The sequence below is a fragment of the Bos indicus x Bos taurus genome, chromosome 12, assembly GCF_003369695.1.
Source record: "Bos indicus x Bos taurus breed Angus x Brahman F1 hybrid chromosome 12, Bos_hybrid_MaternalHap_v2.0, whole genome shotgun sequence".
Taxonomy (NCBI): domain Eukaryota; kingdom Metazoa; phylum Chordata; class Mammalia; order Artiodactyla; family Bovidae; genus Bos; species Bos indicus x Bos taurus.
This window is the reverse complement of record NC_040087.1, coordinates 20,387,459-20,400,284: the sequence shown is the minus strand read 5'-3', so window position 1 is coordinate 20,400,284 and position 12,826 is coordinate 20,387,459. Positions and strand designations below refer to the sequence as shown.

At 47.5% G+C, this 12,826-nt stretch overlaps 1 protein-coding gene across 1 annotated transcript in view; it reads right to left on the bottom strand.

The window, feature by feature from the left end:
• FAM124A (family with sequence similarity 124 member A) overlaps positions 1–12,427 on the bottom strand; it is a 120,783-nt gene extending 108,356 nt beyond the window's left edge. The window contains exons 1-2 of the mRNA XM_027557311.1: positions 12,140–12,427; positions 753–784 (exon numbers count right to left, since the gene is read on the bottom strand). Coding sequence (XP_027413112.1) covers positions 753–784; positions 12,140–12,204 — 97 coding nt within the window. The 5' untranslated portion in view covers positions 12,205–12,427. The remainder of the gene's footprint in view (positions 1–752; positions 785–12,139) is intronic.
• Between the last annotated feature and the right edge of the window lie 399 nt (positions 12,428–12,826).

Sequence of the window (12,826 nt, the reverse complement as noted above, 5' to 3'; positions counted from 1 at the left end):
TAACAGTGAGTTAGGACAGAACAATTCAGGGTTTACTGATTCAAATTAAAAAAAAAAAATCAGGGCTTTTACTGTAAGACAATTTTTCTGTTATTTTGTTTATAAGATAAGTGTTTCATTAATCTGAATGGCTTTGTAGTGATCTTCATCTTTGCACATTGCTCCAAGATGTAGGGCCTAATTTCCCATAAATAGATTTGTAAGTTATTAACAATATTTAATACAGGCACCTTTTTTATGCTCAGAGTATGCTTATAAACATACTCCTCTTTTTTTTTGTTTGGCTTTTACCATATGTAATAGTCACCTATGACATCTGCCTGGAGGTACAGACATACATGGGAGGAAGTTTGCCCAGCAGAGGAGTTGGGGCCACCTCATAGATCCAGTGAGAGCACTCTGAGATGTGAGCTCCAGACAGTAGGTATTTGACACGTTTGTTGAATGAATGAATGACCGCAGCTTTACCAGAGAAGGTATTTTCCAAGCATGCAGGTAAATAAAGCCTGGACTAGTTCCTCCAGGCTGAACTTCCATAGGGAAAATAGTGGCATGCCTGGCCCTAAAGTCAAGGTACAATCAAAGTCTACTTCCCAGATTTACAGGATCCTGTGTCACGTTCTTTGGTAAACCTTCTGTGATTCTTACTATTAAAGTGTGGATAGCCTTCTCTACATACAGAATTGGGACTGACTGCCCACCCCACCCAGGGTACTCAAGACAAACAGGAAGGACATTTAAGCCATACTTACTGCTGGTGGAGGACACATGGCTGTAGTCGGACCTGAAACACAAAACCTCAGTATTAGCAGGATTAGACGTTATTTTTCTCTATCCAAGTGATCGCTTCAAGCTAGAATCTTAAAACAGTCAGTAGTAGCATGTAACTGGTAAAGAAATGCCACAAATTAAAAAGTGTCATGCTGTGGACTGTTTTGCACAGAATCAAGTTATGTCTGAATTTGAAAGCACAACTATAAAGACATTCTAGAAACCCAGGGTCCCTCATATGGGCTCTGTGAGTCTCCCACATGGGAGACCAGATCAGTTCCGAACCATCTAAATTTACTGACAAAAGTTTTGAATGGAAGCTTATTTGTCTGGGGAGAAGGCTCAGTGTTTTCAACAGGTTCTAGAAAGGGTTCACAACCTCCCCCACCACACCGCAACCCACTCCCCACCCCAAGGTTAAACCTGCAAAAGGTTAAACCCTTCAAAGGTCAGTTCCACCCCTTGGGAAAATGTTTCTTTGCTGATGTAAGCAGAGGTGAAGTGGACTCCTGGTGAGTGAGAGGGGACCCTGGCTGGGAGGGCCCCTATGCTCAAGGTCTGGCTGACTATCAGGAAACACTCAGGCACAATGGTGGTTGATTTCAGTTCCATCTGGGAAGAAATCCTGCTGATACTAGAGTAACAGGATGTGGGCTATGATCAGTAAAGGCAGGGTTAGGGCCAGGGTGAAATAACCCATCAGTTTCTACACAGAAAATCAGCTGCTGCCATTAGGCCTCTGTGAGAATGGGAATCTAGCCAAGAACTTGCCTGCTTAATCTCTACTAAGTTTCTGCTCTATTTGTGTGGCTCTTAAGCCGTCCCTCTCTGGCAACTTCCGTGGTATAGAAGCTATTGGTTTTCTCCCTGCAGGGTCCCCAAGTCATTCTCAGTAGGCAACTAATCTCTCAGGCACGGAGGGGTTTATTCTGCCAAGGTGGTAGTTAGGGGACATAGTTATGCAAATAGACTAGTTAATTATGTTTAATTTTATAGGTACACACTCCCTGTATTTACTAAGCCTCATGTGGGCTTTCTTGAATCATCTTTTATTCCATTGAGTTTCTTACCACATTAAAAAGGCATATACAAAAAAAATTTTTAAGATCATAAAAAGCACTCTCTCACACTAGTTAAAACAACCTCTATCGCTCACACAAAATGATGTGCTGACTTACACACAGAGGGACACAATGAAAGCAAGACAGTGAGTGATTTTCTCTTTTCAAATGAAATACTGCGTGCTCAGTTGTGGCCAACTCTTTGTGACCCTATGGACTGTAGCCCACCAGGCTCCTTTGTCCATGGGATTCTCCAGGCAAGAATACTGGAGTGGGTTGCCATGCCCTTCTCCAGGGGATCTTCCCGACCCAGGGATCAAACTCATGTCTCTCATGTTTCCTGCTTTGGCAGGCAGGTTCTTTACCCCTAGCACCACCTGGGAAGCCTAAATGAAACTGGGTTGGCCAAAACATTTGTTCGGGTTTTTTCAGAACGCTATCATGGAAAAACTCGAACGAGTTCTTTGGCCAACTCATACTTTAATTGTCACAGAATCACTGGATTTTAAAACTGGAAAGAATAACAACTACTAACACTTCCATATCCCTCGAGAGATTACAAGCTGCATCCATTGGAGTCTCATCCAAGTTTTCATACCACAGACTTGGAAACTAAGGTGATAATATTTGTAAGGCGACCAGGAAGTGAGGAATGATATGATCAAGGTTGAACTAGGGTGGTGGCAAGGAAGGAGTTAGAAGGGAGAATGGCGAGCAGAGCCCAGAGACACACGCTAGCTCAAGGAACAGGGAGAGGAGGAGAGAAAGGAGAGTCAGGGATCAGGAACATTATGAAATGCAGGATTTGTAAGTCAGTGCATTAAATTCCTTCTGGAACCAGGCAGGACATAAATAAACTTTAGGACGATATTTAGAAATGTGACTATATATAAATGCAATGAATACTCAACCAGCATCCACTTGGTAGATGCAATAGCAAGACAATTCCATGACAATGTGATCATCTTATGGCCAGGCTTCAAAGAAATTGCATGACAAGCCCAACAGAACATTCTATAAGAATGTGCAATCGTATTGATTTTTACCATTAAAATTTTGTCAGTAATTTCGGCTAGGGTTTTCCAAATGCTCTCGAAGCATATGGGTTTCACACATGCATACATTTTAAAAGATTTACATATGGATGGATACGTATGTAGAATAAAATTTACATTTGAAACATTTTCCAAGAATCTTAAAGTGCAGAGGGGGTATTTTAGGGCAGGTGCTAGCAAAATGGATGCCTGTGCCTTGAATCTCTCCATACTTCTTGTGATGAAAAGCACCGCCCAGGTCAGGCATGCCAAACGGTCAGTCTTCTGTCACTCTTGCCCTGCTCGAATTCCTCCCTCATACAGCAGCCAATCTTTGCAAAGCACAAATCTGAAGAAGTTCAAGCTGGACATAAACCCCTCTTTCTATGACTGATGGCCTCTGCTCAGCTCTGCAGTCTCATCCGTCACTCCAATTTCTACCCCTGTCCGCCATCAAAACAGAAATCAAACAGAAAGAAAAGTCACTTACAACCTCACATTGCTTTCCAGCCTCTGGTCCTGGTGATGTCATTTGTACCCAGTTGCTATAATGACAGAGATACAATTTTAAACTACTCTTTTCACTAACTCTATCATAAAATGCTGCCACATAGCTCCTGTAATTATATAGACACAGTGAAATTCTATAATTTAGTCAACCATGTCCCTTTTGTGGGCTATATGGCTGTTCCTGATTGTTCACTTTTGCAAAGTACACGGAGATGAGATATTTATCAATATATTTAATTTCCTTAGAAAAATTATCAGGATGGGGAATAGGAACTGAGTTGAGATATGAAGACTTTTGTAGTTCTTAAAAGACATTCCAAATAACCCTGGAAGGTTATTTACTAGAAATATGGACAATGGAAGACAAACAGTAAAGCTTGAAACAATTTTGTGCATAAATATGGTCAAACAATTTTGGATACTGACTCTGGTTCTCCGAGGGGTGTGTACTCGCAGGTTCTTTAGATGAGAGGAAGCAAGTATAGGGTACCTGTCTTGGGAATCTTATTCATTGGTCTCACATCCTAAGATGTGAGAAGAATTTATAAGAATTTATCTAGGTGGCTCTGCATAAGATATTCAGCTCTCCCAGAATGAAGTATGCCAGGTGAAACCACAAATTTTAGGAAGAAAAATTTATGGACACATGATACAGATAAGCAGGATAATACAAAGATTATATATATTCACGTGCCTGGAACATATAGTAGACACATTTTCAAACATTACATTTATTTAGTAATGTAATACTAAACAGAAAGTGATATGTGGTCCCTTGACTGGACTTTAATCACAATTATACATGCTATGCTGTGCTAAGTCACTTCAGTCGTTTCCGACTCTGTGCGACCCCATAGACGGCAGCCCACCAGGCTTCCCCATCCCTGGGATTCTCCAGGCAAGAACACTGGAGTGGGCTGCCATTTCCTTCTCCAATGCATGAAAGTGAAAAGTGAAAGTGAAGTCGCTCAGTCGTGTCCTACTCTTAGCGACCCCATGGACTGCAGCCTAACAGGCTCCTCCGTCCATGGGATTTTCCAAGCAAGAGTACTGGAGTGGGGTGCCATTGCCTTCTCCAACAATTATACATAGAGGGGTTAAATAGAAAGAGGTCGGCACTTAAGATAGTTTAGCACTGTTAACAGCCTACTGGCCAATTTTTATATTCATTTAAAATAGATACCTTCCTAAATTCTCTTTTCCAGGGAAATCTTGGGGTAAGAATTGATCAGGACATTTCAGTGAAATTGATCTTGACATTTTGGTAAACATCAGCTCAATGCCCCATGGACCTCATCTGTGAACTTTCAGTCAACTGAATTAGATGCCAAAGTAATTTAGAGCTATCAAGCTCCACCTTGAACACAAAGATAATAGAGTATCTAATAGATCGTGTTTTCTTCTATGCAAGATTTTCCCATCTACCATTCTTTAAACGTCTCGTTTAAAAATCTGCTCTACCTATTTTTTCCCATCCACTGGTTTATACATGCTAGACCTGTGAATTGTTGGTTATCTCTGAAATCACAGTGATGCATCTGTTGGAGGTCACCTGAAGATAAAGGACATAATATGACCCTATGTTTTCAGAAGCTCAGTGACAGCTGACATTACTGCCATTAATGCCAGGTCAAACTTCTGAATGAAAATAACCCATCAGCTATTGTTATATTTCAAAGAGTGGCTTAAAGGCCAAATCTGGGAAACAGCACTAAAGAAACACCCATTGGAAAACATTCAGCTTAGTCTTTTGTTTTGGTTTACAAAACTCTGCTTGTCTCTCTGTTCAAGAGATTCTGTTTCTTATGATAGTGGACTACAGTCAGTAGCCGACTTGCCAATCTTTTTCTAACAGAAGGTACACGGAAGCACAAAGCAGGTTTTCAAGTGGATCTAGAGAATGCAAGTTTCAAAACGACATCAATTACCCCAGAATGCTAGTTTGCTTTTAGTCTTAGCCCATGTTGAGGGGTCAGACTGCAAAGGTACTGATAGCATTCCAAGCAAAAGAAAGTATTTGAACAGAAAATAAGAATTACAGACCAGCTGCTCCTTGAAAGACAACTTTACCAGGTGGAAAGTGTGCTGGAGACCTGGGCTTCAAACTAACCCACTAACTAGTCATGTACCCCCTAAACCTTCATTTCCTCATCTTTAAAATAAAAATAATCATTATATCGAGGCATGTGACATAGCCTTTCAGATGTTCTGAACAATGACCAAATTTGTAAGGCATTTAAAAGCATCAGAGCCTCTACTGTGATGAGGACACAGAACATATGGTTTTGAGTGTACCTGGAGATGTACCTTTTTATTATATACAACTCTAAGGACTTCCTTGGTGGCACAGTGGATAAGAATCTGCCTGCCAACGCAGGGGACACAGGTTTGATCCCTGGTCCACGAAGATTCCACATGCCATGGAGCAACTACGCACGTGTGCCACAACTACTGAGTCTGTGCCCCAGAGTCTGAGCGCTGGAACTACTGAAGCCTGCTGGCCCTAGAGCCTGTGCAACAGGAGAAGCCATCACAATGAGAAGCCCACGCACTGCAAGGAACAGTAACCCCCACTTGCTGCAACTACAGAAAGCCTGTGCAAAAACAATGAAGACCCAGCACAGCCAACAAGAAAAGTAAATAAAATAAACTTAAAAAAAAAAAAACAGGATTAAAAAAAAAAAAACTCTAAGGGGCTTCCCTCATGGTCCAGTGGTTAAGAATCAGCCTTGCAATACCAGGGACACCGGTTCGATCCCTGGTCCTGGAAGATTCCACATGCCCGGAGGGCCACAACTACTGAGCCTGAGTACTGCAGCTACTGAAGTCCACGCACCTTAGAGCCTGTGCTACGCAATAAGAGAAGCCACTGCAATGAGAAACCTGAGCACCACAACTAGGCCGGCAGCAACTAGAGAAACCTGGACATAGCAGTGAAGACCCAGTGCAGCCTATATATATATGTTTTTTTTTTTAATCCTCAAGTTTACCATTTGGAGTATTTTTCATACTGGGGGTTTACTTATGCCAGGCACCATTCTAGGGTCTTTAAGTGTATCATGTTAGTTGCTCAGTCGTATCTGATTCTTTGCAACCCCACAGACTGTAGGCCGCCAGGCTCCGCTGTCCATGGAATTTAAGTGTATAGACTCGTTCAATCCTCACAACCACCCTATGAGGAGGGCACTATTATTGTCACCCACAGTTTACAGAAGGGAAAGCTGAGGGCAGAGAGAGGTTAAGCAACTGGCTCAAGGTTCCACAATTCCTAAGTGGAGGAGCCAGCATTTAAACCGCAGCTGACTGGCTCTTTTGACTTTCAAAGGGATGAGCACAGTCCACGCCCTGGCAGTGGGACCCAGAGAGGTTCTTAGAGGCATTTCAGATGCGCTGCTGAAAGGATCAGTCATCGGCTCAAGCAATAGCCCCAGAATGCCTTGCTCCTCTGTTCTGCTCACACCTGCCTAGCAAGAGTCCCCCCACCAACCTTGATGATCCCAGCTACCCACTGTCTCTCTCTGCCTGCCCCTAGGCAGGTGAACCCTACTGCAGGAGAGACAAACTGGCTCCTTCCAATGTAATCACTAATCTCACCTGGCTTCTCGCTCATCTTTGCCTGAGCAACCACGGCAGGTCTCCATTCTCCTGGGGGCTGCATCTGGACTCAGTGGAAACCCATGTTCCCTTCTCTCCCACTGACTGCAACAGGGATGTCCCCCTCTTTCCAAGGCCAATCTGTCCAGCTGGTCCAAGGTCCATCTGCCCCCACCTTTTTAGAAAGCTGACATTACAGATATACATCTTTCTCCTATACAGTTAGCCTTTCTCATTCACAGAATCCTTTCTGTGAGCATTTACCGCCCGATTATTGCTTATATTGAAGACTCCTTCCTTCATCCCATTCCCCACTCCCAGCTACTGCCTCTCCTCACACCTCCCATTCCCAGCCACCTCCTCTCCCCTCATGCCGACCTGGCTTTTGCACTCACTTCTCCTCCATCAACTACTACTCCACCTTCTCTTCATCTCCGTTTACAAAGAAGACACTTCCAGACCTCTCTCATGGTCCAGTGGTTAAGAATCCGTCTGCCAATGCAGGGGACACGGGTTCGATCCCAGGTCCGGGAAGATTCCACATGGGGCAGAGCAACTAAGCTCACGGGCTGCAACTACTGAAGCCTGAGCCCAGGAGCCTGTGCTCCACAACAAGAGAACCACCACAGTGAGAAGCCCGCACACCATAACTAAAGAACAGCCCCCGGCTCGTGGCAGCCAGAAAAACCCACGTGGAGCAATGACGACCCAGCACAGCCAAAAATGCAAAAAAAAAAAAAAAAGAAGACACTTCACCTTCCTCCTGATTCATTTCTCAGTAGCATAGCTTATCTCTTTCCTTTTTTCCCCCCTGGCTTCCAGGGTACGCCCTTCTTTTTTTCACTCTATGAATCCTTTTTCTCTCCTCCTTTACCTGACATTTAAATACTGTAGTTTTGCAAGGTTGGCCTTCAATAGCACTTGCTTCCGGAGAAGGCAATGGCACCCCACTCCAGTACTCTTGCCTGGAAAATCCCATGGACGGAGGAGCCTGGTGGGCTGCAGTCCATGAGGTCGCTAAGGGTCAGACACGACTGAGCGACTTCACTTTCACTTTTCACTTTCCTGCATTGGAGAAGGAAATGGCAACCCACTCCAGTGTTCTTGCCTGGAGAATCCCAGGGACAGGGAAACCTGGTGGGCTGCCGTCTATGGGGTCGCACAGAGTCGGACATGACTGAAGTGACTTGGCAGCAGCAGTAGCAGCACTTGCTTCCCAGAGCTGTTGAAGGATTAACTGAGTTAATGAAATATGGATGTTGGGAAAGATTGAGGGCAGAAGGAGAAGAGGGTACCAGAGGATGAGAGGGCTGGATGGCATCACCAATGCAATGGACATGAACTTGGGCAAACTCTGAGAGATGGTGAGGGACAAGGAGGCCTGGCGTGCTGCAGTCCATGGGGTCACAAAGAGTTGAACATAACTGGGTGACTGTGGGCGACTGAACAACAACAATGAAACTTCCCAGGTGGCCCTAGTGGTAAAGAACCCACCTGCAATGCAGGAGACATAAGAGACATGGGTTCAATCCCTGGGTTGGGAAGATCCCCTGGAGAAGGAAGTGGTGACCCACACCACTATTCTTCCCCGGAGAATCCCACGGATGAGAAAAGCCTGGCGGGCTATAGCCCATATGGTTGCAAAGACTAGGACACTTTTGAAGTGACTTAGCACACATCACAAGTCTTAGAATGGTACCTGGCACGTAGTAAATGCCAGGCACGTGTTTGCTATGACCTTTAGTTGATTTAATCCTCTCTGAAGGCTTTAATTGCCATTTTCAGGCTGGCAGTTCCCAAATGTAATGTCATCCTGCAGTCCTCCTCTCTAGGTAGATTACCTGACTGCTGACTCACTATTTTTCCTTGAATGTCTCCCAATACTTCAAACACAGCATGTTGAAGAGGAAACTTCTCATACCCTGCCCAAACTTGGTTTGGAGGATATCAAGGGCTACTCTGAGACTCTGATGAAAAATAGTGTCTTCTCATAAAACCACACAAAGCCCATCATTTTGCTTACAGCTCAAAGCAATTCATGCACCCCAAATTAAGACTCCTTGTCTTAAGACGATGTGTCACTTGAGCTGACTCTTGAAAGAAGAGTAGAGTTTCACCTGGCGGACAGGCGTGCCAGGTGGAGAAGGGCCCAGCAGGCAGAGAGGGCAGCTTGACACAGGTGAGGGAACTGGAGAAAATCCAGCTGATGCGGTTGGATGCAGGGTGCAAGGATGGGCCTGTTAAGTGAAAGGGCCAGAGAATGGGGGTCGGCGGGTACTGTGGAGAAGGCAATGGCATCCCACTCCAGTACTCTTGCCTGGAAAATCCCATGGATGGAGGAGCCTGGTGGGCTGCAGTCCATGGGGTCGCTAAGAGTCGGACATGACTGAGCGACTTCATTTTCACTTTTCACTTTCATGCATTGGAGAAGGAAATGGCAACCCACTCCAGTGTTCTTGCCTGGAGAATCCCAGGGACGGGGGAGCCTGGTGGGCTGCCATCTATGGGGTTGCACAGTCGGACACGACTGAAGCAACTTAGCAGTAGCAGCAGCAGTATAACACTGGGGCTTGTGGGCCATGCTAAACTCTTTGTACTTTGTAGACAACAGAACCACTAAAAGCTTGTAAGGCAGAGAGACATGATCAGATTTGCATTTTAAAAATATGCTGTGCTAAGTCTCTTCAGTCATGTCCGACCCTTTGAGACCCCCTGGACTGTAGCCCACCAGGCTCCTCTGTCCATGGGATTCTCCAGGCAAGAACAGTGGAGTGGGTTGCCATGCCCTCCTCTAGGTGATCTTCTCGACCCAGGGATGGAACCCAAGTCTCTTATATCTCCTGCATTGGCAGGTGGGTTCTTTACCACTAGCGCCACCTGGGAAGCAAACTCATGCTGAATGCTTTCTGCATGTTTTCTGCAGTCTCCACAGGCAGCTATATAAAAGCTGGATAGGGAAAGAGGGGGTAAGCACCAGAAAAGCAGGGAAACTATGGACAGTTTTTTAAATAAGTAAACTCAACTTTAAAGGATATATGCTGCTGCTGCTGCTGCTAAGTCACTTCAGTCATGTCCGACTCTGTGTGACCCCATAGACGGCAGCCCACCAGGCTGCCCCGTCCCTGGGATTCTCCAGGCAAGAACACTGGAGTGGGTTGCCATTTCCTTCTCCAATGAATGAAAGTGAAAAGTGAAAGTGAAGTCGCTCAGTCGTGTCTGACTCCTAGCGACCCCATGGAATGCAGCCTACCAGGCTCCTCCGTCCATGGGATTTTCCAGGCAAGAGTACTGGAGTGGGGTGCCATCGCATTCTCCAGAAAGGATATATAAGTGGCAAATACTAGATTAATAGAAATAGCCTAAACTATTTCATTTAAATGCATGCCACTTTAGCTTTAAGAATGCTACAGAAGTAATACGAATTCTTCAAACAATTCTGTCCTATTAACGTACACATTATGACAGAGGCAGAGAGGTGGCAGAATGCTCAGCCCTCCCCAGAGCCCTGACAGCTGTCATGCTGTTCCTTGGGAGTGTGAGTGTGTGACACTTCTGGGTCAGGGTTTCCTCTGCACTTCTTCAAGACAGCCCTTGCAAAAAAGATCTGTTTTACGAGAGTTCTGCAAATTGAAAACCAATGGACCAGCTTATGCTTTATTTAATCCAGCTGAAAGTGAGCTGGTTAATTTTGCTTTGTTCCTTCTACTCATGGTCTAGCTAACTAAAGATGGGGGGCGGGGCGTGAGGGGCAGGAAGCCAAGAATCTCTGATTAAAGTGGATAAATGTCACATATACAGAATGTGGGAGAAAGCACAGGAGTTCAGTATTTGGAATCAGTTGCAACACTGGAAGGTAATTGGGTTCTGTAGTGACCCTTAGTGATCACAAGTGTGGGTAACAAGGAAAGCACATTGCACGGTAAATGCTTTGGGGCAGTAAAGTCCCAGATGTGGGCTAGAGCCGGTGGAGGCTGCAAGTAAGGGTGGGGTGGGCAGGCAGGAGGGGCTGCCTAGCGAGACTCTCCCAGAGTCAGGTCAGACCCTGGGTCCATTCTGGACCTGGACTCTCTTCCTGTCCTCCCAGGGTTGCAAATCCTGAGATTACTCTGAATTACTCCCCTCCCCCTCAACCTTCCAGGAATGAGGCTTTCTGTCCTCTGGGCAGCTCCGGTCCTCCCCACCACCCCCTCCCCCGGGTTACCGCTGATAGGAAAAGACACCCTTTCCTTCTGGGTCGGTACCCGCATCCGGGATGTAGCGCTGACTCTGCACCGGGAAGTCCTCTAGAGATAGGGGCTGGGCGGGAGCCTTTACAGTGACCTCCGTCTCCTAAAAGACATTCAGTCTTTTGTCCCACTCAGGAAAACAGTGTTGGTGGGAGAGGGTTAATTACATGAGTCTCCAAAGGTTTGGGCTAATTGAGTCAGCTGAAGCGAAGAGGATATTAAAAATAATAATAATAATAAACAGGGCTAGATCATAGCACTATCCTCACACCACCTGTGCTCAAGGCTAGTGCATCCAGCTGGCACAGGTGCGCACAGGGGCTAGGAAGTTTCGGCTGGGCAGCGGAGGGGTTTGGGAGACAGGGCGTCTCGCCAAGTACAATCAAGCACAAAATGAGAAACGCCATTCTCTTAGGCGACTTCTGAAAGACTTCTAGGTCTCACGTGTCCTACCCTCTTTACTTCTCATCCCCAAGCCCCCATCCCGGACTCCAGGGGGCCCCGGAGTTACAGGAAGAAAGTCCTCGCGGAAGGTGGAAACAAGTGCAAGCGCGTCCCTGGTCTAAGGAGGATACAGGGGACACTGCATTTGCACTGCACGCTGCACCATCTCAGTGATAGCGGAGGGCAGGTGGGGCTGCGGCGGTGTGGGATTACTCTGAACCTAGAGTCCTTCCACTTTCCTGCCCCTCAGGGAGGGGACCGCCCTGACCCGAGCAGCCACGAACCACGCCGTTCTGTTCTCAAGGCCCGCCCAGATGGGCTCACCGCAGCCCCTCCGGCTTCCCCGAGGGACCCGGCGGCAGGAGCAGCCCCCGTGGCCCAAGGCCAGCCCAAGCGGCTCCGGCGCGCGGTCCAGGAAGGTCCCCGGCCGGGAAGAGCCGCCGCGCAACTCGGAGAGTGCCCCCCTCGCCCACTGCCCGGCCCGGTCCGTGCGGCTCACCCTCCAGTCTCGGCGCCCGAGTCCACGCAGTCATCCTCCTCGCCGCCACCCGCCTTGGGGTCCATGGTGCGCTCCCCGCCGCGCTCCGCTCGCGAGCGCCGGCGTGACCCGGGCGGCCCAGCTCAACCCGGCCCGGCGCGAGCTGGCGGGGCTCCCTCGGAGAGTCTGGCGGCCGGGGCTCCGGCAAACAACTCCGGCAACGCCCCGCGCCGCGCCCTCTCCTGGCCGCGCCCAGCCGGGCCCCCGGGGACTGCTCGCGTTCCGCCCCTCGCCGATGCCGAGCGAGCGTGTGCGCGCGCCAGAGGGCGTGTGCACGCGAGTCGGGGGTCTGTGCGTACGCAAGAGGGCGTGTGCACGTGGTGTGAGCGCGCGCGCGTGTGTGCGCGGAGTCTGTGCGCACGCAAGAAAGTATGTGCCTGTGAGCGAGCGTAGGTGCGCGCGCGAGAGCGTGTGTGCACCGGGTGTGAGCGTGTGCGCGAGCTCGCATGAGCCCGCATGTTGCGTGCCCGTGTGTGGTGTGAGTGAACGAATGGGTGAGGTCTGTGCGGTCTCGTGCACTTGTGGTTTGTGTGGGTGGGTGAGGCATGTAATACACTGGTCGGTGTACACTTTTGGGTATTTGGGCGGCGCGTGTTCCTGTCTGTGCTTTGTGACCGCTTATCAAGACCAGTGCTACATATTCTTACA